At 46.7% G+C, this 23,960-nt stretch overlaps 1 protein-coding gene across 1 annotated transcript in view; it reads left to right on the plus strand.

The window, feature by feature from the left end:
- Positions 1–854: 854 nt before the first annotated feature.
- epha8 (eph receptor A8) overlaps positions 855–23,960 on the plus strand; it is a 103,371-nt gene continuing 80,265 nt past the window's right edge. Inside the window, exon 1 of the mRNA XM_035632673.2 lies at positions 855–1,276. Within this exon, the coding sequence (XP_035488566.1) occupies positions 1,189–1,276 (88 nt within the window). The 5' untranslated portion in view covers positions 855–1,188. The remainder of the gene's footprint in view (positions 1,277–23,960) is intronic.

A 23,960-nucleotide genomic window follows, 5' to 3' on the forward strand; every position in this document is an offset into this window, starting at 1 on the left:
GTGTGTGTGTGTGTGTGTGTGTGTGTGTGTGTGTGTGTGTGTGTGTGTGTGTGTGTGTGTGTGTGTGTGTGTGTGTGTGTGTGTGTGTGTGTGTGTGTGTGTGTGTGTGTGTGTGTGTGTGTGTGTGTGTGTGTGTGTGTGTGTGTGTGTGTGTGTGTGTGTGTGTGTGTGCATAATGATTTTACTTCAACACAACTCAGGTCACTGCAGTGGTGTGTGAAGGAAGTTGTGTGTGTGCGCGTGTGTTCGTGTTTGTGTTGCAGTGTGACCAGACTGAAAAACCAACCGATTAGGACTGATACTGGGAGAGTTCTCCACCATTACACCAATCCATACAAAATCACAGTCCTTGAATAACACACACACACACACACACACACACACACACGTGTAATCACACTGTGCTGCACCTGGACATACTGTATATAATAGCTTTATGAATACCATTACGGTACATCAATAACCGATCGTGGTAGTTGAGCCCTGCAGACGTGCTGCTGTTTCAGTTCATCCCATTAGTCAGATATTGGCCACTGGGTAGGTGAGTGTGTTAATGTGTGTGTGTATTTGTGGGATAAGAGAGCCAATGAAAAAAGAGTGCAAATAACAGAAGGGGACGGGCAACGTGCCTGCTCATGACCCAGAGAGATAAACAGAAAGTGAGACTTGGTCAGGCAGGTAAAGGACGGGAGGGTGTGACAACAGGGTGGGGGGGGCAGCGTTTAGTGCGCCGTCCCGCGCTCCCATTGGCTGCCGAGGCTCTGACAGACGTGTGCTCGTCCCTCCCCTTCCCTCGGCTGCCTGCTGAAAGTGTACGTATGAATGTGTGCGTGTGTGTGAGGGAGCCGGCAGACTGAATTGAGCCACAGCGGCAGGCTCCAACACTCCAACCCAATGAGCTCGCAGCCCACACACACCCACACACACACACACAAACACACACACACACACACACACACACACACACACACACTCCTTACTGTACACACACACACACACACACGCTCTCTCCTCAGCGCCGGCTGCTGCTCTCTCTTCAACCCTGGGACACAGAAGAAGAAGAAGAGAGAGAGAGAGAGAGACAGGCAAGCGAGTGGCAGAGCGGGAGAGTGAGGGGCTGAGGGAGTCAGAGAGGAGAGAGGGAGAGAGAGGCAGAGGGAGACTGGCGGGGTGTGAGGGGAGAGCACCATGGCTTCAGATCCGGGGCTGGCTGCGATGCTGCTATGGACTATATCACTACAGGCTCTGGGCACGGCGGGGACGAACAGCAACGAAGGTGAGCGTGTGTCTGTGTGTGTCTGTGTGTGTGTGTGTGTGTGTGTGTGTGTGTGTGTGTGTGTGTGTGTGTGTGTGTGTGTGTGTGTGTAGGCTCATTTAAATAGACAGAGTTGAATAATGCATCTTATCTGCAACTTCACACACACATACACTCACGCTCACAGAGAGCAGTGTGTGTTTGTGTGTCCTAACCCTGAGCGTGACATCAAAGTTTGCTGGGGGTGGTGTGTGTGTGTGTGTGTGTGTGTGTGTGTGTGTGTGTGTGTGTGTGTGTGTGTGTGTGTGAGAACTTGACATTGTTCCATGACGGCTGCAGTAATAGCATGTGTCTGCTGTGGGGTCAGGCAGTGGCATGGAAGTGTGTGTGTGTGTGTGTGTGTGTACACACTATGTTTCTGTGCAAGTGATCAGAGGTGAACATCTTGATGGATTTCACTTGTGTATTTGTGGTCTTCTTCCGTCTGAGCTTCGGCAACAACGTGCGTGTGTGTGCGTGTGCGTGTGCGTGTGTGCGTGTGCGTGTGTTTTTCTATACACGCTGCACACTTTGCTCCCACAAGCCCACGGTCTGAGTTTGTTTACGTCCCTCCTCCTGTCCTTCATCTTTCAGCCACCAGACGGAAAAAAAAAAAACTGTTGTTGTCACTTGTTCGGCTAATACCACACACACACACACACACACACACACACACACACACACACACACTACAAAGTCCCTTGGTGCCTTTCTGTGTGCCTGTACAGCGACTTGCGTGCGTGCGCGCGCGCGTGCGTGCGTGCGTGCGTGCATGCGTGTGTGTGTGTGTTTGTGTGTTTGACAGGGTCCTTGACATAGGTCTGGTCTCAGGACGCTGAGTGACAGCAGCAATTCGACTGCGAGGGCCTTCCTCGCCCCCCGACGGTAACATTCAGCTTACCACTGCAGGGGGAGAGTAAAGTAGTAGCAGCAGCAGAAGAAGAAGAGGACCAAGAAGAGGAAAAGATAGTGGAAAAAGAAGAGCGAGATCAGTACTTTGGTTCAGCTGGGATCACCTCGGCAGTGGAGAGATGAGGGCAACCTCTTATCCTGCACATACTCCGTCAGGTCGGGACAGGGGAGTCGGGCTCAGGTCAGACAGAGCAGTTGGCCAAGGGCCGCCACACACACGACACACACACACACACACACACGCACAGACCGACAGATCTGTGTTCGCCTGTGTTGTCTCAGCGGCCGCCACATTCATAGCCGTGTGTTGTTTACATGTCGGCTTAGATTCGCTGGTCCTCCCCGCCGCTCCCGTTCTGTCTGGGCCGTGAATTACGCCGACTGCCACGCGCAGTGACCTCTCCTCCCCCTCCCTTCCATCGCAGCTCCTGTGATAATCGCTGGCCCTTTTGCCGATGAGCGATCCCGCGTCATAAGTCGAACGAGGTGTCCTACCACCTCGGCTCCTGCTTGAAGAAATATGTTCAAAGTCCTTATTCCCAGTCGTCACTGAATAAGCGAACCTGAGGAGCCTGAGTCCAGGTGTAAGAGCGAGTCCGGAAACAAGAATCCCTTTTTAACAAGTCATGAGTCCAATTTGCCGTCCGTCGTTCGTCCGCAGGTCTGAATGTGTTTTCACAGAGTGTGACTGCAGGGGGATTCACTCGCTTCAAATCTATGAGTTGTACTCAAACTGCTCCTAAAAACCAAAACAGGACAAGTGATTCATCTGCAAATGTAAAACAATTCAAAAGTATAACATACTTTATGTCCGCATGTGAAAAGATCACACGTACAGTGAGGGGCACATTTTTTAAAACCCCAAAGGAAGAAAAAAAAAGACAACAAGCAGAATAAAGGAAAATTCCCACATCTTTTACCTTCATAAGAATAGTTGACAGTATGATGACGGGAGTGTGAGAAGGGAGTAATTTCAAGAGGAAAAAATGTATTTCCAATATTACATTTGTAAATGTACCGGAAAAAAAACAACAAACTGCCAATTCCAAGAAAAAAAAAAGAAAAGTGTTTTTCTTCCTGTAATGAGGAACACCTAGTGTCCTAGTGTTTTTAAATGTGTTTTTGCCCTAAAGTGGGTTTTCCAAAAATGAGAGATATTGTATTGAAAATTCACTTAAAAGACACAAAACACTCAAATAAATGTATATGACAATGTTATTCTTACTGTGAGACAATGATGGAGGTGGAAAAATTGAATATTTTCGCAAAAGTTTGCGTGGAACCCACTTTATGTGGTGACGCGCACTTGAAGTGCACAAAAACAGATGTCAGAAAAGTTGTGAGTAGAAATGTGAAACGTTTTTTGGAGGTTTCCTCAAAGTTCTCATTTGTTCTTACACATGAGCTGGGAAAAACCTCTATAATAATATGGCTGGATGTGTTTCAACACCAATCGGCTTTTGTTCACATCAGTCCATCCCATTAAGATGTTTGGGCTCCATAAGGAAAAAAAAAAAAAAAAGGTCAGCCCGAAGGTTGTGAATGTTTTGCGTGCCAAAATATTATTATGATCAGAAAAAAAAGAAGACAATCGATCAATCGAAATTAAAGTCAATATTGCAAAAGACCAACCACTGTTTTCAGTCTAGTTTGGAAGTGATCAGGGGCTAAAGTGCCATTAAGCCCGAGGAAAAGCGTTGACGTCTCAAAGATAACTGAGGAGGAATGGCGGAGAACATTTACTTTCTCCTCCTTGCTTTGGTTTGGCAGCAGTGCGACTCCCAGGGCAATTACAAAATATTACATGCACACGGGTGAGATAACCTTTGGAATGAACGGAGAGCTGGGAAATTCAATTGGTGGAGGAACAGGTAACTGTTCACTACACGCACACACACACACACACACACGCACACACACACACACACACACACACACACACAGCGCTCCGGAGCGCTCGCACATGCAGGGCCGCCACTGTGGCTGAGTTGTGGATACGTACATCTGATGCACGAGCAGGAGCCTGCGCCAGCCATTTTGTTTTTTTTTGTTCATTGTTCATGTCCGCCGTGGCATTCATCTCGAGCAGAAACACACAAAGAGGCCAGAAACGTCTCTGTGAGGGTGAACATACACTCCACTACCACCACAAGCGTGAGTTTTTGGATCATATACATGTTATTGCACCGTAACGCAAATATCCTTCAGTGTGTGTGTGTGTGTGTGTGTGTGTGTGTGTGTGTGTGTGTGTGTGTGTGTGTGTGTGTGTGTGTGTGTGTGTGTGTGTGTGTGTGTGTGTGTGTGTGTGTGTGTGTGTGTGTGTGTGTGTGTGTGTGTGTGTGTGTGTGTGTTGTGAGATGAGGAGGGTCAGAGCTGGAGGAACAAACAGACAAAGGGTAAAAACTCCAGTCTTAACACGTTGACGTCTCGCGACGTGTTTATTATGAATTTCCTTCAATAGGATGACCCGAGGCATTGGAGCTCGCAGTGAATCCTGAGAGACGCGGTAATTACTACACAATCAAATCGCTGCTCTGTTTCTATCCAGGAAGAGGAAAACAAATAACAGACAAAAAAAAAGAAAAGAGTGGGAGCTGGACGCGGTAACAGACCAGCGGGGGACGTAGAGGAGGAAAGTAAAAGACTCCTTTGCTCGGCTCACAAATTGAATTTGCACGGACGGACTTTTGCGCCAAATCAGCCGATGTCGAGCTTCACTTTCTGTACGTGAATCTGCAGCAGAAATCACAGGGTGCGGCCGCGTCAGGGCTAAAGTTAAGATGATATAAAAATGCATATTTATAATATATCAAAAATAAAAAGGTGAAATAAAACACTTACAGAAGTACCCCCTAGATTTTTTTCCAGTAATTTTCATTATCCTCAACCCATAAAATCAATCCTTCAGTTTATCTAGAAAAAAAAACAACAACTAAAAAGCAAAAATACAAAATTTGGAGATGCGCAGTTTTCATTGGACAGCGACCAGACTACTTGTTGTCAATCTGTCTCCGCAGTAGCTGTTCCTCTTTACTCTAAACTATTAAAAATGCTTCAGGCAGACGTGCTTATGAAATCACAATTACAAAATATGATTTCAGATTATTTGTTTCTTGGAAAAAAAAATGCGGGTAAGTTTTGAGCACGTAGCGCAAGCTCTTTTTAAAAAAAATCATCAGTAAGTGATATATGCAGGCAGATGTGTATGTGAATTCATTATTTTTATTATTATCATTATTATTATTATAATAACCATTATTGGATGTATGGAGACCGAAAGCAAAATACTCCCATAAAAATATTTAAATGTGTCTCGGCTTATGATGCAATGTTTTTTCATCATTTTTTGTAATTGTCATTTTTGTATAATGTCTTTTTTTATTCCCCTAACAACATTTTCCACATATCCAAACGCCACGCAGCTTTCATAACAAAGTCTTCGTCTGCCAGTCAAGACGAACAGTCTGAAGCCAGTTAATTGATTGGCTGTTCGCTAACTCAGACCGAAGCAACGGCCAATCACAGACAGACATTGGGACCCGAACCTTCAAACCAAATTATTTCGGCCCTAAAATCCAGTCCAAACCCTCGAACAGTCATTTCCTCTTTCACCCCTGTCTGTTTGTTAATCTGTCGGTTTGGTTGGTTTGATTTTCAGGAGGATTACCTGAAAAATAATACTTTTTTTCCCACAAAAAAATGGTGCAATGACGTTTTGGTAATTTTCCCCCCTTCCCCGCTGTCACAGATTTCCAAAGAAATCCTCTTTTCATGGAGAATCCCAAGTTATAGTCGCATATTTAAGGGACTGATATCTGTGTGCAGTTGTGGTTGTTATTTTCACATTTTTACGTATTCATTTTTTACATTCAATAGGACTCCCCATAGGACGTGATGTTTTCCTTCAGGTCGCAAAAATAGCAACATTAAGGAGACCGACACATGAAGTTTAGCTTCGGAAACTAAGCCCGAGAAGCCGGGAAACATTTCCGTGCTCACTCTGGCGCAGCAACCGGCGCTAGTGTGAGGATGGCAGCAGTAAACTCCAAACATCGGTCCACACACGTCACAAGTTATTGGCCTCGATATATAGAGATCTGAGAATCGTCCTTCCGACGAATCACATACGAAGGCCGATCTTGCTGTATTTGGAGCAGCCCCCGCATTTGTTCTGTCTGCGCGTGTGTGGGTGTGTGTGTGTGTGTGTGTGTGTGTGTGTGTGTGTGTGTGTGTGCGTGCGTGTGCGTGTGAGAATCGTTTGCCTGTGTAGAGGTGCTGGTGTCCCCCGAGCCGCGGGCCCCGTCCCTTGTTTCCAGCGGGGATGGAGAGCGCTCCTTCAGGTCGTTGTCAGTACTGAGGAACAATAAAAGGCCCCCGTGCGGAGAGCACAACTCGCCGCTAATGAGCCGAATGGAGGTGGACGATTGTTACCACATACCTCGGCTGCAGGAGGGCCGACGAGAGAGAGAGGCAGAGGCAGAGGCAGGGAGATTTAACTTTTTCCCATTGTATTATTATTTCAACATTTGTACCCGTGATTTTGAAGCTACAGAAATCACAGGGAAAACAGGAAATGAAGAAAGGAGCCAGACTGCTGGGAGCTGCTGTTCTCTCTCTCTCTCTCTCTGTCTCTCTCTCTCTCTCTCTCTCTCTCTCTTTTCAATAAAAGGCAAACCCCAAAATTTTGTCTGTGAGAAAAAAACAACAAAAAGAGAAAGCGAGGCTTCTGATTTCCCATCGTCGCTACAGTGGGCTCACACGCTGATGTTTGTATTGATCTCTGCACAGTCCACAGAGTACCTGCCGCACGTTTAGTCACATCACACGAGGAAGATGCTCGAGAATTTGTCATAATTAATAACTCTGGGGGGGGGGGGGCGTTCTCCAGCATTGTGCTAAATGCTGAAGTTGCTGCAGTGTGTGCGTGTGTGTGTGTGTGTGTGTGTGTTGCTCAAGGACACTTTGGCTCGGCTGACAAGGAAAGATGTTTTCCTCCATGTGGTCTCATATTTCAGCCGTTATTGACTCGGGCCGGGGGAGCTGCCTGTTTCCAGCCGCCCCACTGCAGCCGAGCGGCCCAAACCATACATCCCGAAAGTCTCGCGCATCAAAAATAGATCGCCGGCCTCATCAATCAGTCTGTCGGCCGGTGTGTTTCTTTCACGCGCGACTTTCCCCCGCTGCTTCTCTTTGCTCTGCTCTGCTCGATCACTTGCAGCTGTCCGATCGCGGTCAATAACAGGCGGGAGTGCGCGAGGAGACGCGGCGGCCGTCGCCTGCGAGGCGCTCGAGCCCCTTGCGACAGTGAAGCTCCGCCATAATTACCCGAGAGTCCACCTTGGCTCGGCGAAGCGGTCGATATTGAGTGATATTAATTGTGGTAACAACTGCGACTTACCTCTCCGTGTCACTTTGAAAGCCACGCCCCTCCGCTGCCATGTCGGCGATTGTTGAAACGCGATCTCTCTTTTACCGCTCAGCAGTAGCACTTTTCTCATGATCCTGCATGTGCACCCTTTATAAAAAACCAGATAGGGCGCGAACCCTTTTCCTCCCTTCTGCCTGCTGGTTTGTCCGAACACAGGTTGCTGTCTGCCCCCCCCCCCCCCCCCCCACCCTCATCCCCTAAGGCTCTTTATTGAGACATCAGCCTTGTTAGCCAGCTGTCGACAAGAACATAGGAGCTACCTGATCAATACAGCCGCGTCCAGGAGCCCACGAGGCCTCAAAAAAGCGCGGGCCTCTCCCGGGCCCTTTCCGACCATTAGCGGGACCTGACGCTGGGCTGGCCCCGAGATCGGCAGCCCCTGGCCCGCCCTGTGACTGCAGCCTCGTTCGCCGGGCGAACTTATGTTCCTCCGCTCTGCCAGCATGGGGCGTACGGGAGATCCCTCACTGAGCGGGCCGAGGAGAGAGTGAAAGAGTGAGGGGCCGGGGCGAGAAGGCTGCGGGCGACAGTTGACAGCTCTGTCATGCGCTGGGTGTTGTGCCCGTGTTGGCACATCCCCGCTGGAGAGGGATCTCTGTGATGTTCCCCCTTCGTAGGGGGCGGACGAACGGGCGGCGATCCGGCTCTGCGGCAGCGGCCTCCTCTGCTCTGCTGTGGACAGACAGAGGAGCACAGCGTGCGTTAGAAACAAAAGGGGAAGGCGTGCGCGATGGAGGGATGAAGAGAGAGAGAGAGAGAAAGGAGAGAAACAAGTGGCGAGCGAGACGGTCTCGGCGAGAGAGGACAAAAGTGGGATGAAGAGGGGGGGGGCGCCTCTTCAAGTTCTGTCAGTGGGTGTCTCTATCAACGCCGACGGAGAGCGTCTAGCCGATAATTCGCTGCTCTCAATTCCCCTTCAATCCATTAAAGGATTTAAATGTTCATTAGGTTCAATAGAAGCCCAGCGCAGGTCTAACACGCTCTGATGGACGCTGGCAAAAAAAAACCTGCCAACCTGCTGCAATTGCTGCCGCAAACACAAGCGCCCTGCTCGGCTAATAAGGTCAAACTCAGAGTCTGCGCCGGGTTCACGTCGCGACTCGGCGTGTTCCCCCCGAGTGGCGCGGCGGCTCCTCAAGCTGAGGGCGCGTGGTGTGTAAATTCATCGGCAGCTCCTCCGAAACAAAATGAGGGAATCAAGTTTTATTCTCAAGCAGAAAATACATAATAGATCAGTAAAAAAGTTACAAGGTGCATACAGTATATAGTGAAACAAAGAAAAATAACTGAAATGTGCAAGAGGAGCCTTGTCCGGTGGCCCCCCTAATGTGAGGCGTTCACTTCAAGTGCAAACAAAGTAGCACAAAAAAATGTGACACAGCTAAAGGAAAGGATAATTAATCAGGTATCAAAATACGAACGGTGGATGAATTATGACTGAGAATAATTATGCTGTTGCATTGCTTACCTGGCGCAACAAAAACGAGTTCCAACAATGAGGACCTCGGAATCTAATATTGTATTTGTATTGTATTGTATTAATTGTGTTTTGCAATTTTAAAAAAACAGACTGGGAGTAGGTTGTGAATAGACTGAAAAACTAAAATACAGATTTGAAGATGGTTTAGCTCAAAAATAGGGAGGGATACTAAGTGACCGGAATGACCTCTGATGTTGAGGTTTGGTCAAATTTGGGCAATTAAAAGTGCTTGGTTGAGATTTTAAAAATAAATAAATAAATAAATAATAGTGGCCATGGTTTAATGAAACAAACTTTACCGTTATTAGAAGATGGTGTTTGAACAGTGATCTTCGGGGTCTCCCAGCCGCGGCGTAGCTGAGGAGCGGCTTTGATTACTGCCGCCTGAAACATCGGATCCACTTCTGTGACCGATTTGACGTTTCGACAACACTGTGCATTCCAATTAAAAAACACAGCTAAATTTCTGCTCGGAGTTCTTGGATAATTTTCAAGCTACGCATACTGAAATTCATCACTTGAATTTTTTTGGGGATGATTCCCAACCTGCGGCGCCCGTGCTGTGTGTTTTCCCCTCTCGCCCTCCCCTCGCATTCTCAACCTGCCCTGTGCACTCTTTTCCCACAGATTTCACAAACACAGGCTGCGTTTGAGCGCTGTTGGAAAAGTGGAACGTCTGGGCTTTTGGTGAATTTGCGTGTAATTTCTAAGTTTGTTTTCTGAAAAGACAGAATGGCTCGTCACCCCTCAATCATAACACATACGGTATGAAGTGAATGATATATAAATATATGGTAAATAATATTATATTCCCTAAATTATTATACATGGTTTAAAGAAAAGCTACTGCTGTGTGACACACTTCTGCTGGTCAAATAGCCAGTCAGGGCAAAAGGCAGATGTCTGTGAGAACGGTACATCTGTTGTAAGGTCCCTGCTGTTTTTGTTAACAACCCCATTGCCAATATCGTCATATTTTAGTCAGGCACTTTTTTGCTCAGCCGTCGTTTTCATGGTGGGATCCTAGGACCCGTTAGCTGACACGGCTTATCGTGGTGAAAAAATGACGATACCGTTCGGCACTCAGTCAGTCATGATAAAGTCACATGCTGTGCCGCTGCCCGTTTGCTAATTTGAGATTAGAAAATAAATTTAAACTGTTGCCCTGTGTCGGCATTCCCTCTCTGACCGGAGACGCTGTATTGGATGAAGTGGTTCCTCCACTCTACACCACAAACACAACATCTGGAATACCGGCACTCTGCCTTTTGCCATATATTCATGTATGGAATATAACTGAATTACCATGTAATTATATTTACATTTACTTTATTAGTTCTAATTGAGGTGACGAGCTGTTCGCTCTTTCTAGAAAAAAAATGTCTTTTCCACTTTGAAATTAGACACGAATTCACCGAAAGCCCAGATCTCCCAGCTTTCCACCAGCGCTTAAAGGCAGCGCACGTTGCGAACTTTGTTTTTGCGATTAGGAAATATAGAAGAATAGTCTACACGCACGCGCAAGATGATCTGTGTATTTTTTGTACACACAGGAAGCTATTTGAACGCGCACATTATTTCATCTGTGGAATTGAGGTTCAAAATCAGTACATAAAATATGAATATTTATTTAATTTGTGATGTTCTGCATTTGTAAAATCATTTTGCGGGTGCACAAATTGCTTCGTATTTGTATATGGATTTGAACGCTTATTTGTGAATTCATGCACAAATCATTGTACGCATTGGTAACTCTTATATCTTTCAATTGTAGTTCCCGTCATGCACATTTTGAGACTATTTTCTCTCCGTAGCAGTGGTCCCTATCAGTTAAATCGAAACACAACCGAACACACAACCGATTTTCCTGCTGCGCACAGTCCACGGCGCACAGATTCAGATTCGCGCTCGGATTGTCGCCGGTCGGCCGGATCGCTCACTCACGCGTGATGTAGTGAGCCGCAAACCAGCCGTGATGCAGGCTGATGGATCGGCCCCGCAGCAGGTTTCCATAAGGAAATAATGCGTTTTACACCAGGTAATCTGTCCATACATCACAGGCCTGATGTAATTAGTACGTGGCAAAGGAGGGGGGATGCAGATTACTCATCTCTCATCTGATGAAAATCCAGACACATACACATTTGCATATACGCAATCCTTACACATGCACATGGGCACAATCGTATGTATACACGCGCCCGACGCTCACACACACACACGCGAGCCACCAGACCGAGTTATCTCCGTGGCGACGGATTTAACGCCCCGGTATGTGTGAAGCACGAGTCTCAAGGATATGAAAGTGTTTATAACTCAAAAGAGGAGATGAGTGAATGAATGAGATGAAGGGCTATTTTGGAAAAAAAAGGTTTGTCAAAGTCTATTTCAGTGTCTTGCATCAGCGCCTCGCCTGTGAGTGAGTTACCCCCTGCTGAAGTAACCGCAGCATTTACCATAAAGAAAAAAAATATATATAATAAATAAGAAAAGTAGTGGAAGAAACGCCCTCTCCTTGATTGGAGGACAGGACTGCTGAGTGCTAAATGAAGCCCCCCAAAAAAACAAAAAAACCAACAACCTTTGCCCGTCCTGGCCTCCTGACTATTTTTTTTTTTACAGTGTACGCTCACCATTTTTAAAGCAAATTCATCATTACCTAAAGACACATTCGGAGCGCAGGCCGAGACCTGAGGTGTATTTCTAGATCCTTTAGTGATATTATGTCTTTTTCCTCGCAGAGGTTAAAGTAAAAGTTGGCCGTAATTTAGCATTTGCAGCGGCAGCTCCCAGACTGCAGACTGTGCCAGCTGCGAGCCTTTTTATTTTATTTACTGCACATTGTAAAAAAAAACAAACCCCAAAGTGTTTAATTGTTCCTCCGTCCGTTCTCTTTTAAGCGCCACCCCGCTCGGTTTCATCGGCGCGTGAATGACCAATCAGTGTGCGAGGTCACTTAAACTTAGCAAATTTAAACACGGTTGGAAATTATTTACAGCTGAAAAAAACAACAACTGTTATGGGGTGAAATCAACATCCAAACTGTAGGAGTTGAGCTCAGAGGGAGGAAGAGGACCGGCAGACGAAGATCTTACAGACGTCTGTGCCAGCGATGTTTGATGGAAAACGTTTCGGCGGCGGCTTAGACACAAACGGAGCCGAAGCAGGGAGTCCAAAAAAGCTCCTCTCCTCCTCTTTCTGTTCTCTCATCGTCTTGTCTTCTGTTCGCACCCGGAACCTTTTAAATGCACCAAATCCATTCATCTCCTCACACTTGAACTAGATTCGACAACAGAGCTCGAGAGGCTCGTCTCCTGTTGGTGGTGACGACGGGAGAAGGGAAAGCCCCCCCCCCCCCCGCCGGTGTACACACACCACTGACACGACCCCCGTACCCTCCCACCTGCCACGTGTACATTAGGTACGAAATCAGTGCATAACAAAATGCAAAACAATCTGTATTAATAAGAACAAACAAAATCTGAAATAAATTAACAATAACAACAAAATAAAGTGCCAAAGTTTCACATTTCTGTTTTCCTTCTCTTGCTTGGGCCCGATTCTTGTTGCCTTCCCGTCGCCATCTCTGCAGCCGCACTGGTGACCGGCTCTGAGCAGTGATTGGCCGGTTGTTGGTTGTCAATCATTGCAGCAAAGCTTGCGGTGCGGTGGATGACGGACCTCCTTTCCCTCCTCCCAAACTCACTTGACTTGGCTCGTGAGGGCCCCCGCGTCTGATGGCGGGGGGGGGGGGGGGGGGGGCCTCGCGGATTGCTCCGTGCCCGTGGCACTGTGGCGCGCGTAGTTGCGCCGCACAACGTGAGGTCCCCAGCGCAACGTGAGGCCCTGCGCACAGCGCGTGTTCTGCTCTTAGGGAGGGGCCCTGGTTTTTCGCCAAGCTGAGCGTTGGAATTCACGCTTTGGCACTGAGTCTCGCGCCTCACTGTCTCCGGCTGGTGTTACCGTCATCAGGCAATTTTAGTCGTCGCTAATAACGCCGAGACAAGCGGTGCGTCGTGTCACAGCTGGTGGCAGCACGACACACACACACACACACACACACACACACACATACACACACACAGATGTGAACACTTTAAAGGTGTGCATCAAGACTGCTGGTGTAATAGTAATAGTATATATGGTGGTTGAATTGTATTCAGGTTCCTTCTTGTATCCTAGTAACTAATATTTCATGGGCCGAGTACCAGTCCACTGCCCGGAGTTTGGGAACCACTGCTTTAACTGACCTAACTAGTGCAGCACACTTCATTAATGTGCTTCTGGTTTTTTCCGTAGAACGGAGTCATGGCCGCGTATGGCGCAGTACAGTACGGGGGCCACTTTATTATACATCATAGCTATTATATAGGAAAGGATACGCACCCTCCCGGGCAGAGGCAGTGATGTGACCACGGCGCGTCGGACGCACTGACTGACAGTAATTATCACCATTCATCATTAACCATAAGCCCGCGACGATAAGAGCTCTCCACGTAAAAATGTCAGCTCGCGGAGACGACGCCAATGATTAAAGGGCATCAGTGTGAAATAGAAACGTACAAGGCTGCGCGAGGCCTGAGAGGAGCTGACGGTGCGGTAGCAGCCCCCCCCCCCCCCCCCGCGGGCGGAGTGGGGAAATAAATAAAGAATAAAAGTCATTTTATTTATTAAAGAGGATGGCAGAGTGAGAACTGAAACATCACACACACACACACACACACACACAAAAGAAATCTCTTGGTGGGCTGCAGGTCGGGCCTGCATTGATAAAATATCGCTGTCATCTCGACTCAACTATTCTCTCTCTCTCTTGCAGTTCAGCGCGGCTGACCTCTGTGTGAACTCTCTACCGTAAATCAAAAGGTTGAGGAAGGCGTGTGTAAGTTTGTTTTAACTTTTTTCGCAAACCAGCAGGCCGACGACGTCCACCCACGCCCCTCTGCGGATCCAATCGTCTGCTTTCAGACTCGTACCGTCTCTCACGCTTTCAATCCCCCTCCCTTCCTTTCCCTCCCCTTGCCACTTTACCTGCTCCATAAATAGCTCCGCGTGCTTCCCCTCCCCCTCGTCTATATACCCCCCCTCTGGATGTTTTCCCCGGGGATGCCAGGCAGCAGTACAGCCTGGCTATTCGCTCCTCTCCCCCTGGGAAAAGGATGAGCCCCTGCTGGCCCCCGAGCATCTTCCACCCTCCATCATGCGGCAAAACGCGATGCCTTGCAGGGATGTGCGAAGCCGGGTCCCGTGCCCCAGCTCGGGAGCACCTGCTAATTTCGAATATTCGCGGGGGCCGTGCTCGGGGGGGGGGGGGGGTGGGGGGCGCTGGCCAGCATGAAACCAAATCACCTGGTCACCGAGGAGCAGGCGCTCCACTGCCCTCTCTCTCTCTCTCTCTCTGACCTAATCTTGATTTTTTGGAAAAGGTGTAAGCTGGAAAGTGTTTATTTATTTATTTTTTTATTATTTCTTTGTATTTCTTTGCAGGAAAAGTGCTGCCTCTAGTGCCTTTTGCGCTGATACCAAAGGAAACGAGTTTTTGGAGGCTCTGGCACTGATGAGGATGTGTGCGGCTGTGTCTCCGGTGTAAAAAGGCTTGTAGGTTACGGACGCAGCAGATCCAACCATGTGCGCAATGGATTGCCCCATTTTTGGATTCCCGCGTACTCTGTTCAGACACTCACGGCCCCGGGAACACTTTAGGTGTAAATCCCTGATTGGAAAAGATTTGGTCGTCGTGGCAGCAGATCAGGCGATAAATTGCACATGCGTATCCACAAATGAAAAATAAAAACACAGAACAAACGTACGCCAGAAATATATGCATTCCATATTCCTAATCAGATCATGTGCAAGGATACGATGGTGATATGAAACTCTTCCCATGTCTGTTTGACATTGATACATCACTTTCATATTAGGATTCTCCGCTGTGCCTGTTGTCTGCCGTAACACTGATCTGGCCAAAATCAACAAATCAAAAATGCATGAGACAGGTAATGATTTCATCAAAAATGTATCAAGCATGCGACAGGGTCCTATTACTCTGGGGACAATGATGGAAGCAGTTTAGTATACCTCACAGATCCAGTCTTCATTCTCTGTTTGCTGGCGTCCCCCAGGGGCCCGGCTGTGCTGCACGGTCCCCTGTGTCGGCCTGTGGGGTCCGTCTGTCTGTGCTTTTACATTTTCATGTTAAATGTCAAAGACTTGAATTGGTCAGATGTGTTGAACTTTTTTTTCTTCTTCTCTTTCTTCGAGGACCATCCCACAGCAACCGGAAACTAAAGCTGGTTGCTTTTGGAAATCCCGGTGTTAATTCCAACTCACGCTGTCCGAGTAAATCGCCTGCGTTGTGAAGCCAAAGCGCACGATTTATGAGCTCACACTGTACAATTCCGTCCGTCAGCCACCGCTTGACTGCTCACACTGTGCGTGCGAAGTGCCCGTCAGGTCCTGTGGAAAGCTCCTCCGCGGCAGAGAAGTTTGTGTTTACCATACCATAGAAGAACAACGCTGAAAAGACTGAAACGTGCATAATCTGTGCCATCCTGTGTGCCGAAACCTTAAAAACGGGGGGGGGCGGGGGGCAAAAGAGAGGCACCGGCCTACATGTCCACATGTCCTGTAAACATTATAATTTATGATATTACCAAGACATGTACGGTCGCGAGCAATTAATCGGGGGCAAAACGGGCTCGAAGGGTGCAGCGTGTTTTTTTAAATGTTCGTTTTCAATCTCTGCCACGGTCGATCGCAGTGCGGTCTTTTGTCACTGGATGTGTTTTGTAGCTGATTGCGTGTAAAAAGATATTTGTGTTCATATTGACCATCTGTAAACAAGTCATTTCCTCACTGGTTTGGGTATATGTCCCATTTTTGGTATGGCTGCTTGTGAAAGCCAGTGATGGTAGAAGTACTCAGACCATTAAGGAACAAGTACTAATACAGCATATTCTCATATGTTGAGTTTTTCTTTCAAATACGAAGAGAATTTACAAGTGGTCCAGACCTGTGGTAGGAGTCACGCAAATTAGTCTGCTGATAATCAAACCCAAGTTTTTCCACTTGTGGATCGTTTTTTCATACCTTTGCATCAATAATACAAATTAAGTCGAATGATTACATTTTATATAAAAAAAATATAAACCTCACCTCATGACGTTGACATTATTCTGTTCAATTTTTGCAATTCTAATTTGTAGTATAATTCTACGTGTATTCATATACCAGCTTTATTGTGCAATGGCCAGGGGAGCGCACATCTTTGGCAGTTGGTATGCTTGTTACGCACGGAGTTGTTGGCTTGATGCATGTCAGTTGTAAATTGTCGCCATGCAAATTATTTTCAGATAATTGAGTTAAGGTAGCTAGTACAAAAAGTGTTATTTGCGCACTCATGCCGTGGTAAAGCGCAGAGTTGGTGTTGTGAAGGCAGGTGGATGAGACTAGGCCTGGTCACGATAACTACTTTTTGTTGTGCGATATATTGTTCCAGAAATGATTGCGATAAACAATATTATCGTCATTTCAGAACATTTTTTGATACTGAATCACGTGAGCTTGGTCGTTTTGTGAAATTCCTACACGATTTGTGCTACTGCTGAGAGAAATCTTAGCAAAAGTCTAGACTTGGGTTCAGGCCTCAAAACAATCAATTTGAAGACATGGAGCCATCATAAAAATACTAAGAAATCCATATTTTCTGACATTTTATAGACCAATAAGGCAATTTAATTATGACGAGAACAGACAAGCATGTAGATACAATGGCTATTATTGAGGTCAATAAACATTGAGTCAATATATATGTATCGTCGATAAGTCGATGACGTAATTATAGTGACAGGCCTAGATGAGTCTTAACACAGCTGCTGGTGATCATCTCTACGGGACAGAGAACACACATCAAATACTTTTAATATGATCCATATTGTATAATATTGTAATAAAAGGATTGTGTACTAATCCAACTTCAGCAGAAAAGATGCCTGTGCAACATCGTCCGTTATATGTATTTTTTCAAACATATCAATGACATGGACTTCACCTTCATCAAACGCCTGGCTGCGGCGAGTGATTTTTCTAAAAGTCATTTTCATATCGATGCTTTTCATCTCTATTTCTGTGATTAACAGCTCTGCTTTAGTCCGTCACTTACACGTTCATCTTTGGGTCTGTGAAAACAGGACTTTGATGTCGTATAAACTTCTTTTTACTCTTTAATGTCGTTTTCATGAATTAACTTTTCCTGACATGGGACAGGAAGTGAAGCCTTATATGGTGTTTTTGGGGGCATGGGTCAAATAGGCACAGGTGACATTCATCATGACAGTTCACGCAGGTAATTTACAATCTTTTCTGAAGATAGAAGCGTTTGATGAATTCGAGGTGGCCTGTTCGAACAAACTCATTGTAAGAACTGAATTGAAGTATATGAAAATGTTCTAGCATGAGGCCCAATGTCACCTGTAACTAAATGTAAAGATTGGCCCTTCTGCTGGGACACAAACTAACGCTCAGGTGATAATTAAAGGAAGGATGGAAGAACAAGCCAAACAATGCAAATTTGCATTCATGTTTGAGCTTTTCTACAACATGATTTTGATCATTTCAATTTTTCTCATCTTCAAAATGACTTAGAAAGAATTCACGTGAGCAGTTCAAGGGGCAAATGTCTCCTAATTTATTTTGCAGACGCTTTTGTCCAAAGCGACTTACAATAAGTGCATTCAACCATGAACATATTAGCCAAAAGTGCAAGAATCAATAGAGTACACACACATTTATCAAATAGGGGAAAACAGCTTCAAGTGCTCACTTTAGAACTTTTTAAAGCTTTTTTTTAATAACAAATTCAGGAACTATGGTTCAGTCTGTAACAACTTTACATTTTAATGACAAGAGGAAGTTGACACCTGTATAACGCTGGTGAGAAACATTTCAATTCACTGTTTTACAGCGGATTATTTGCTAACGTGTTAATTAAGCTCCAGGGATGTTGGTGTGTGAAGTCAAATTTAGACAGAACTAGGTAAACTAGTATGCCGGTCTCTTTTTTTTTGTCAAAGTCAAAAGTGTTTTTTCCTCTGTTTCTGTCCTCTAAATTGTCTGACATTGACTTTAGGGATCTTGTATCTGAGCACATTTTGTCACTATAGAGGTGTTTTCACATTCCTCTCCTGGAGTAGAAAAAAACAGAAAGAACGATCGCTGTCGAAGATGCAAATGTGAGGCAAAGAAACCAGGAAACCTCCAGTACAGCAGAGGCAGCGCATCATGAGAGGATGGCAGGTGCGTCAGCAGACAGTTAGCGTTAGCATTAGCAGTTAGCATCCACGAGAGGAGGGCAGGTGTGTCAGCAGACAGTTAGCGTTAGCATTAGCAGTTAGCATCCACGAGAGGAGGGCAGGTGGTTCAGCAGACAGTTAGCGTTAGCATTAGCATTTAGCATCCACGAGAGGAGGGCAGGTGGTTCAGCAGACAGTTAGCATTAGCATTAACAATTCGTGAAAGTTTTACGGCTGAATCTCGCCGATGTGGCCGCTAGCCATCTTGTCGCGCACATTCTTACACCGGTCAATCTAGCGCGAGCAGCTCTGGTGGGCAGGGCCTGTGTTATTTGCATATCATGAATATTCATATTCTAATAATTCTACAATGAGGGAGAGAGAGTGGATGGTTTCCAGCCCCATTTCAGAGTTGTTTTCTTTTTTTTTAACTTTCTTTTGGGTAAACAACGTTTGACAAAATATCAGGCATAGCACATTATTTTTATACACTTTAAAACGTGACTGGAGGGGATTTTTAAGTTTTCATATCGGCATTTTTGAATCGGCTGTAAGAAATTTATTGCTGTCGCCCTTTGGTTGTGTATCATATCATCGCTGTGATGTCACAACTTTAACAAAAGGGGGGAAAATCATCGAACCTAAAGTTTTCCCTCAGAAAAACTTTGTGTGTATGTGCTGCTGGCTGGTCACTGTTGCCCACAGCTGTTGGCTCTGTTTACCACTTAGAAACTCCGAAATCTCATTCTCTGCACTCACCATGCAAACAGAGCCCAGTTCAGAAAGAGAAGATGAAAAGTGGAAAAACAACGTATTTTTTTGTGTTTGTTGTTTTTTTGGAAGGGGGTTTTGGGCTGCGTCACAGTGTCATAATAAGTCTCTGAGCAGTCTTCTCCCCCCATCCGTCTGCGCTGCTTTCTCTGCACCAAGGACAAAATGCTCACACCACAATGGAGGCGCGGAGAGAAAAGAAGGGGCCTCTGGGGAGGGAAAACTTCAGGGAGAGTTTGGAGAAAGATGAGAGGAGGTGGAGGAGGAGGGAAGAAGGTGAGTGTAGGTGTTGAGGTAATGAAATGAAGCTTTAATGATCCCTGTGGGGAAAATAGGCCACTGCTGCAACAAATACTTAGAGGATACACGGAGAAAGAAAGAAGAAAAAAGATGTCAGAGCTTAGATGAAAAGATGTTACCATACAACACTCCTCTGCCAAGAAAACGACCACATGTATTTCGACCCATGTGGTGGCTTCATTGACCCCAGACCTCTAGCGGTTGTTATGTACGTGGCAGTTAGAGGTCAGTGGTGGACGTGGTAAGTCAGTCAACTTTGTGTATTTGAATGGATTTGCTCATATTCTGTAAAGTAATCGTGCTAATGTCACCCTAACCCTTAGAAGCTCACCAACCTTGCATTGGTAAAGCAACTAAAGGCCCACGATGCTCTGAGGCGGAAAAAGGATTTGTGGCGTACCTCCTGTTTAGGCGTGTGGATGGGTGGGTGAGCAAAACATGGGAGACAACTGTCGGTTGGTAACCACGGGTTTACTGTAACCATGACGACTAAAGTCCCCACACCCTTGTCTCGGTGGCACGGACATAACGAATATTGTCGTTCTGAATTTTGTGATCGCGCTGCTGGTTTTCCGTGACAGTAGAAAGACAAGCAGGTCTTCTGAGCTGTGGGTGTGAATGTGTTTGGCTGTTTGTGTGTCTGTGATACACTAGTGACCTTTCCAAGGGCGCCCCTTGAAATTTTTCACAGGGGAGGCCAGGTGAGGCGACTGAAAATCTCAGGGTGGCACACCAACACCTAAAGCCACAACTGAATTTCAGGAATTCATTTATGTATTGTTGTAGTTTAGTTTGGAGTTTTGGATTTGAGGTTTGGAGAGTTGGACCGTAATTCCATTTTTTCTATCATAGTTTTTAAATACTCCTTTTTCCCCTAGACATTTTTTCCAACTTGCTGTCCTTCACCCCACCTCCCCACCCCCTCTGTATTATTTAACATTTCTTAGCAGTAAATAAACATTTCAAAATGTTGGGGGGGGGTATGAAGTACTATAACTATTTCCTGATTCATATCAAGAAGCTGGCACACCGTGTAGTGACACTGTGTGGCTGTGGGTGAAAGCAGTCGCAGGAAACACCAATATGATATGTATCGGGTGTGACACCAGCTTTTGAGTTTTGCTCCCGCGTGTGGTTTATTTACAGCCCGTCTCACACTCACTACTTTGTTCACTAGCCTGTGAAATGAGAGGGATTACTGGCCGAGTAAACTTCGCAACAAAAATCACCTCAGAGTCAGTTTTTCAGTTGCGCACTGCTTACATCTTGTTAAACAGAGAGAAGGCCACTTTGCTCGGTGTTGCCGCTATGGCACATCACATTTACTGTATATACAGTAGAGATACAGGCGTTGACTGGGGTGGCAAATTAAAAAGAGCGGAATTTTCAAATGTATGTCTTATTCCTGAAACGTACAGTACCTGCGTGTGTCTAATAAACATACAGGACTAATCAGTACCTACAGTGTATGTGTGGATTGCTACAACATTCAAAAGGCATCATCAGTGGAGATGGGACTAACTGTATTCATGATTTAAGAAGAAACAGTTGAATTTGTGGGCGTGCGGTTGGCGGCTGGTCGAAAATTCTATAGGTTAGTTGGGTTCTGCATGGGGGAATGTATTTTTTATAAGCCGCACAAAGTCAGAATATATACATTTTCTTCTCAACAGACATCACATGACCCCCTTCCAGCAAACGACATTCTTATTATGCGGAATAGAAATCAAATACGCGGCGCAGTCACGCCCCGAGGAAGCGTGATTCTTTCTTGATGGTTTCGAGTGCTCGGAGAGACTTTTCTCGAGGCCCCCGCCGCGCTCGTGCACTTGAGTGTCCTTGTGTTGCTGCAATAGCATGATCCGCTACCTCCGCGCTCCTCCCTTCCTCGGTTTGCTCACGGGCGCCAAATTAACAATTTTCGTGAATCAAAGGAGCCACTGGACGTCAGCATTGTGAACCGTGAAAAATACATTTGCTCTGATGATGGCAATTATTTCCTGTAATTTTGCATTGGCCTGTTGCCACCTTTTAAATGAGCAAAGGCCGGGAGACGCGTTTGCTTATTTCTATTTTCTTTTTAGGGGAAGTATGTGGATTTGTTTGAGTAATTAGGCAGTGAGGAGAACAAAACCATGCAAGATAGAAGATGGCTGTCTCTGTGTTTCTGCCTGCATATGTGTGTGTGAGAGTGTGTGACAGAGAGAGGGTTTGGTGTTTTGGCGGAGCTCCTCTCATCCCTGCGAAAGGCTTTTATCTTCTCCTCTGGTCGCAGGCGCTGATGAGGAGCTTCACAGGCGGCGAGAGGAGAGAGACGCGAGGACGAAGCTTGTTAGAGACGGGAGGTGTTGATGAGATAATTACACCGCTGTCATAGTCCCTGTCCGGCCCAAGAGCTATGCCATTAATGTGTCTGTGCACGCGTGTGTGTGTGCGTGTGTGTGTGCGTGTGTGTGTACACATATATGTCAGCTACGTGTGTGTGTGTGTATTTGTGCATGTTTATGAGGGTATGCGTTTGTCAGCAAAACATCCATTTCCAGAAAACGGTACAATGCACATCTGTGATTGCCGTGCTTGTATCTACGTATATATACTATACAGTATGTGTGTGTGTTGGTGAATGTGTGTTTGGACACTTGGTGTAGAATAATGGCTGCACTTTGTTCCTTCCAAACGTATAGCCATGTCTCTTCGGGGGGAAACAAAGTTTAGTGCATCGGCTCCGCTCTGCCATTTCCTCGCACCTCTCCCCTTCTGTGGGCGTGTTTCTTTTTTTTTTTTAAAAGCAATGTTGCTGTCGGCTGTGCGGAGTCACTGCCGGTGCTGCAGACAAACTCCACTTCCTCCAGGACAGCCCATAATTCTTCGATGTTGACTTCAGATAAATACACTCTCTCGCTTTCTCTCTCTTTCTCTCTCTCTCTCTCTCTCTCTCTCTCTCTCTCCCAGCCAGCCCAGACCACGGCGCCACTGCATTTTCAAAAGAATCGGCTGATTTGATACGTGCCCCAGACGTTGATGCCAGGCCGCAGGCGTCCACACACCTGCTCACCTACCGGGCCAGATTGAGTCGCAGGGGCGAGGGGGGGGGGGGGGTTAATGGCGGAGGGAAGTTGACCAGCGCCCTGGGAAATATGTGGCGAGTCTCTGAGCGAGCAAAAACAAGCCCCTCAAGTTGGTGGACAGCTTTTTCATTTGGCGCTCTCCAAGATGTGGAGGAGTGCAGGGTGGAGGGGGCGGGCGAGAGATTGGCGGAGGAAGCGGTGGCGGTGCTCGGGACACGGGGAGAGCTGGTGTTCGTGGTCTGTGCTTTTGTTATGAACAGAACGCTGCAGGAACAAACTCAATTTCAAGCCCCGGCGTCCTCGAGGAGAAGCGCTTGGTCCCTCCACCGCCAAATGAAGTCCTTTTTAACCTCTTCACTGCCGCAGACTTTCTTTATTCTGTTGTTGTTGTCATTGTTGGAGCTCTGCTGCTGCTGCACCCCTTTCACGCTAGAGCCGCCGCATCTCATCAAGGTCTCCTGAAGGTCAGTTGGAATCCTGGAAAGCAGGCCTCGTTTCACTCCATCTGCATTGAGACTTCATTGCAAAGCACTGCTTCCGCTCGCCGTCATGACAAAACCTGAAGATGAGGCTGAGTAGGTCAGCTGCGAAACAAAGGCCTTGAAATAAAGGTGGACTGACAGCAGGGAAGTTGGTCCACCTTTCTTTTTGCCTGCATGTAAGACGAGTTGAAGGTGTGAAAAGGTGGCGGGTGAGGTGCTAATAACTGCCTGTCCTCTGTTTTATTCACAGCTCCTGTGACACTACAGCGAAGCACCGGGCATTAAAACCCCACCACTTGTATACAAGTCATAATTCAACTAGAGCAAATTAGATAAACGACTCCCACCACCTTCAAAGACAGGGATTTCTCATTTGAGAGGAGATTAAATTAATGCTGCTGGGAGCGGCTGGCGGCGCGGCGCATGGTTTGCTGGGGTGATAACGCGCCACCTCGCATGTCGTCAGATTCAGGGAGGGGACGTATTTGCCCCGCTTTTTTTTGTGTTCATGCTTTAATAATAACAGGATAGCAGGGCAAAATTCCCCGGGTGTGTTGAGGAATTATTAAATCCGCTCGCGCCAGTACACTGCTTTCATTATGTCACTGTGGTGGGCTGATGAAGAGCACTCGGAGGGGTGTAATTGGCGGCATCCATTTGTGACCTTGGCTGTAGCGCGGGGGGCCACTGCATCATCAATACGAGACGACGGGACTTTGGCGCCCTGAGGGAGGGAGAGGCGGAGAGAAGGCTGGTCGATGGGGGGGAGGGATGAGAGGAAGGTGGCACTGCCATCTGTCTCTGTGTTCTGACCCACTGCCCTCCTCAGCGGCCCGATGCCCGAATTAGGAGAAGCGACACACCAGTTAATTGCGACACGTGAGCGTGTGTGTGTGAGGCAGCAACAGTCCTTGCACAGAGAAATTAGAAGATCA

Source organism: Scophthalmus maximus, chromosome 6 (genome assembly GCF_022379125.1).
Source record: "Scophthalmus maximus strain ysfricsl-2021 chromosome 6, ASM2237912v1, whole genome shotgun sequence".
Lineage (NCBI taxonomy): Eukaryota > Metazoa > Chordata > Actinopteri > Pleuronectiformes > Scophthalmidae > Scophthalmus > Scophthalmus maximus.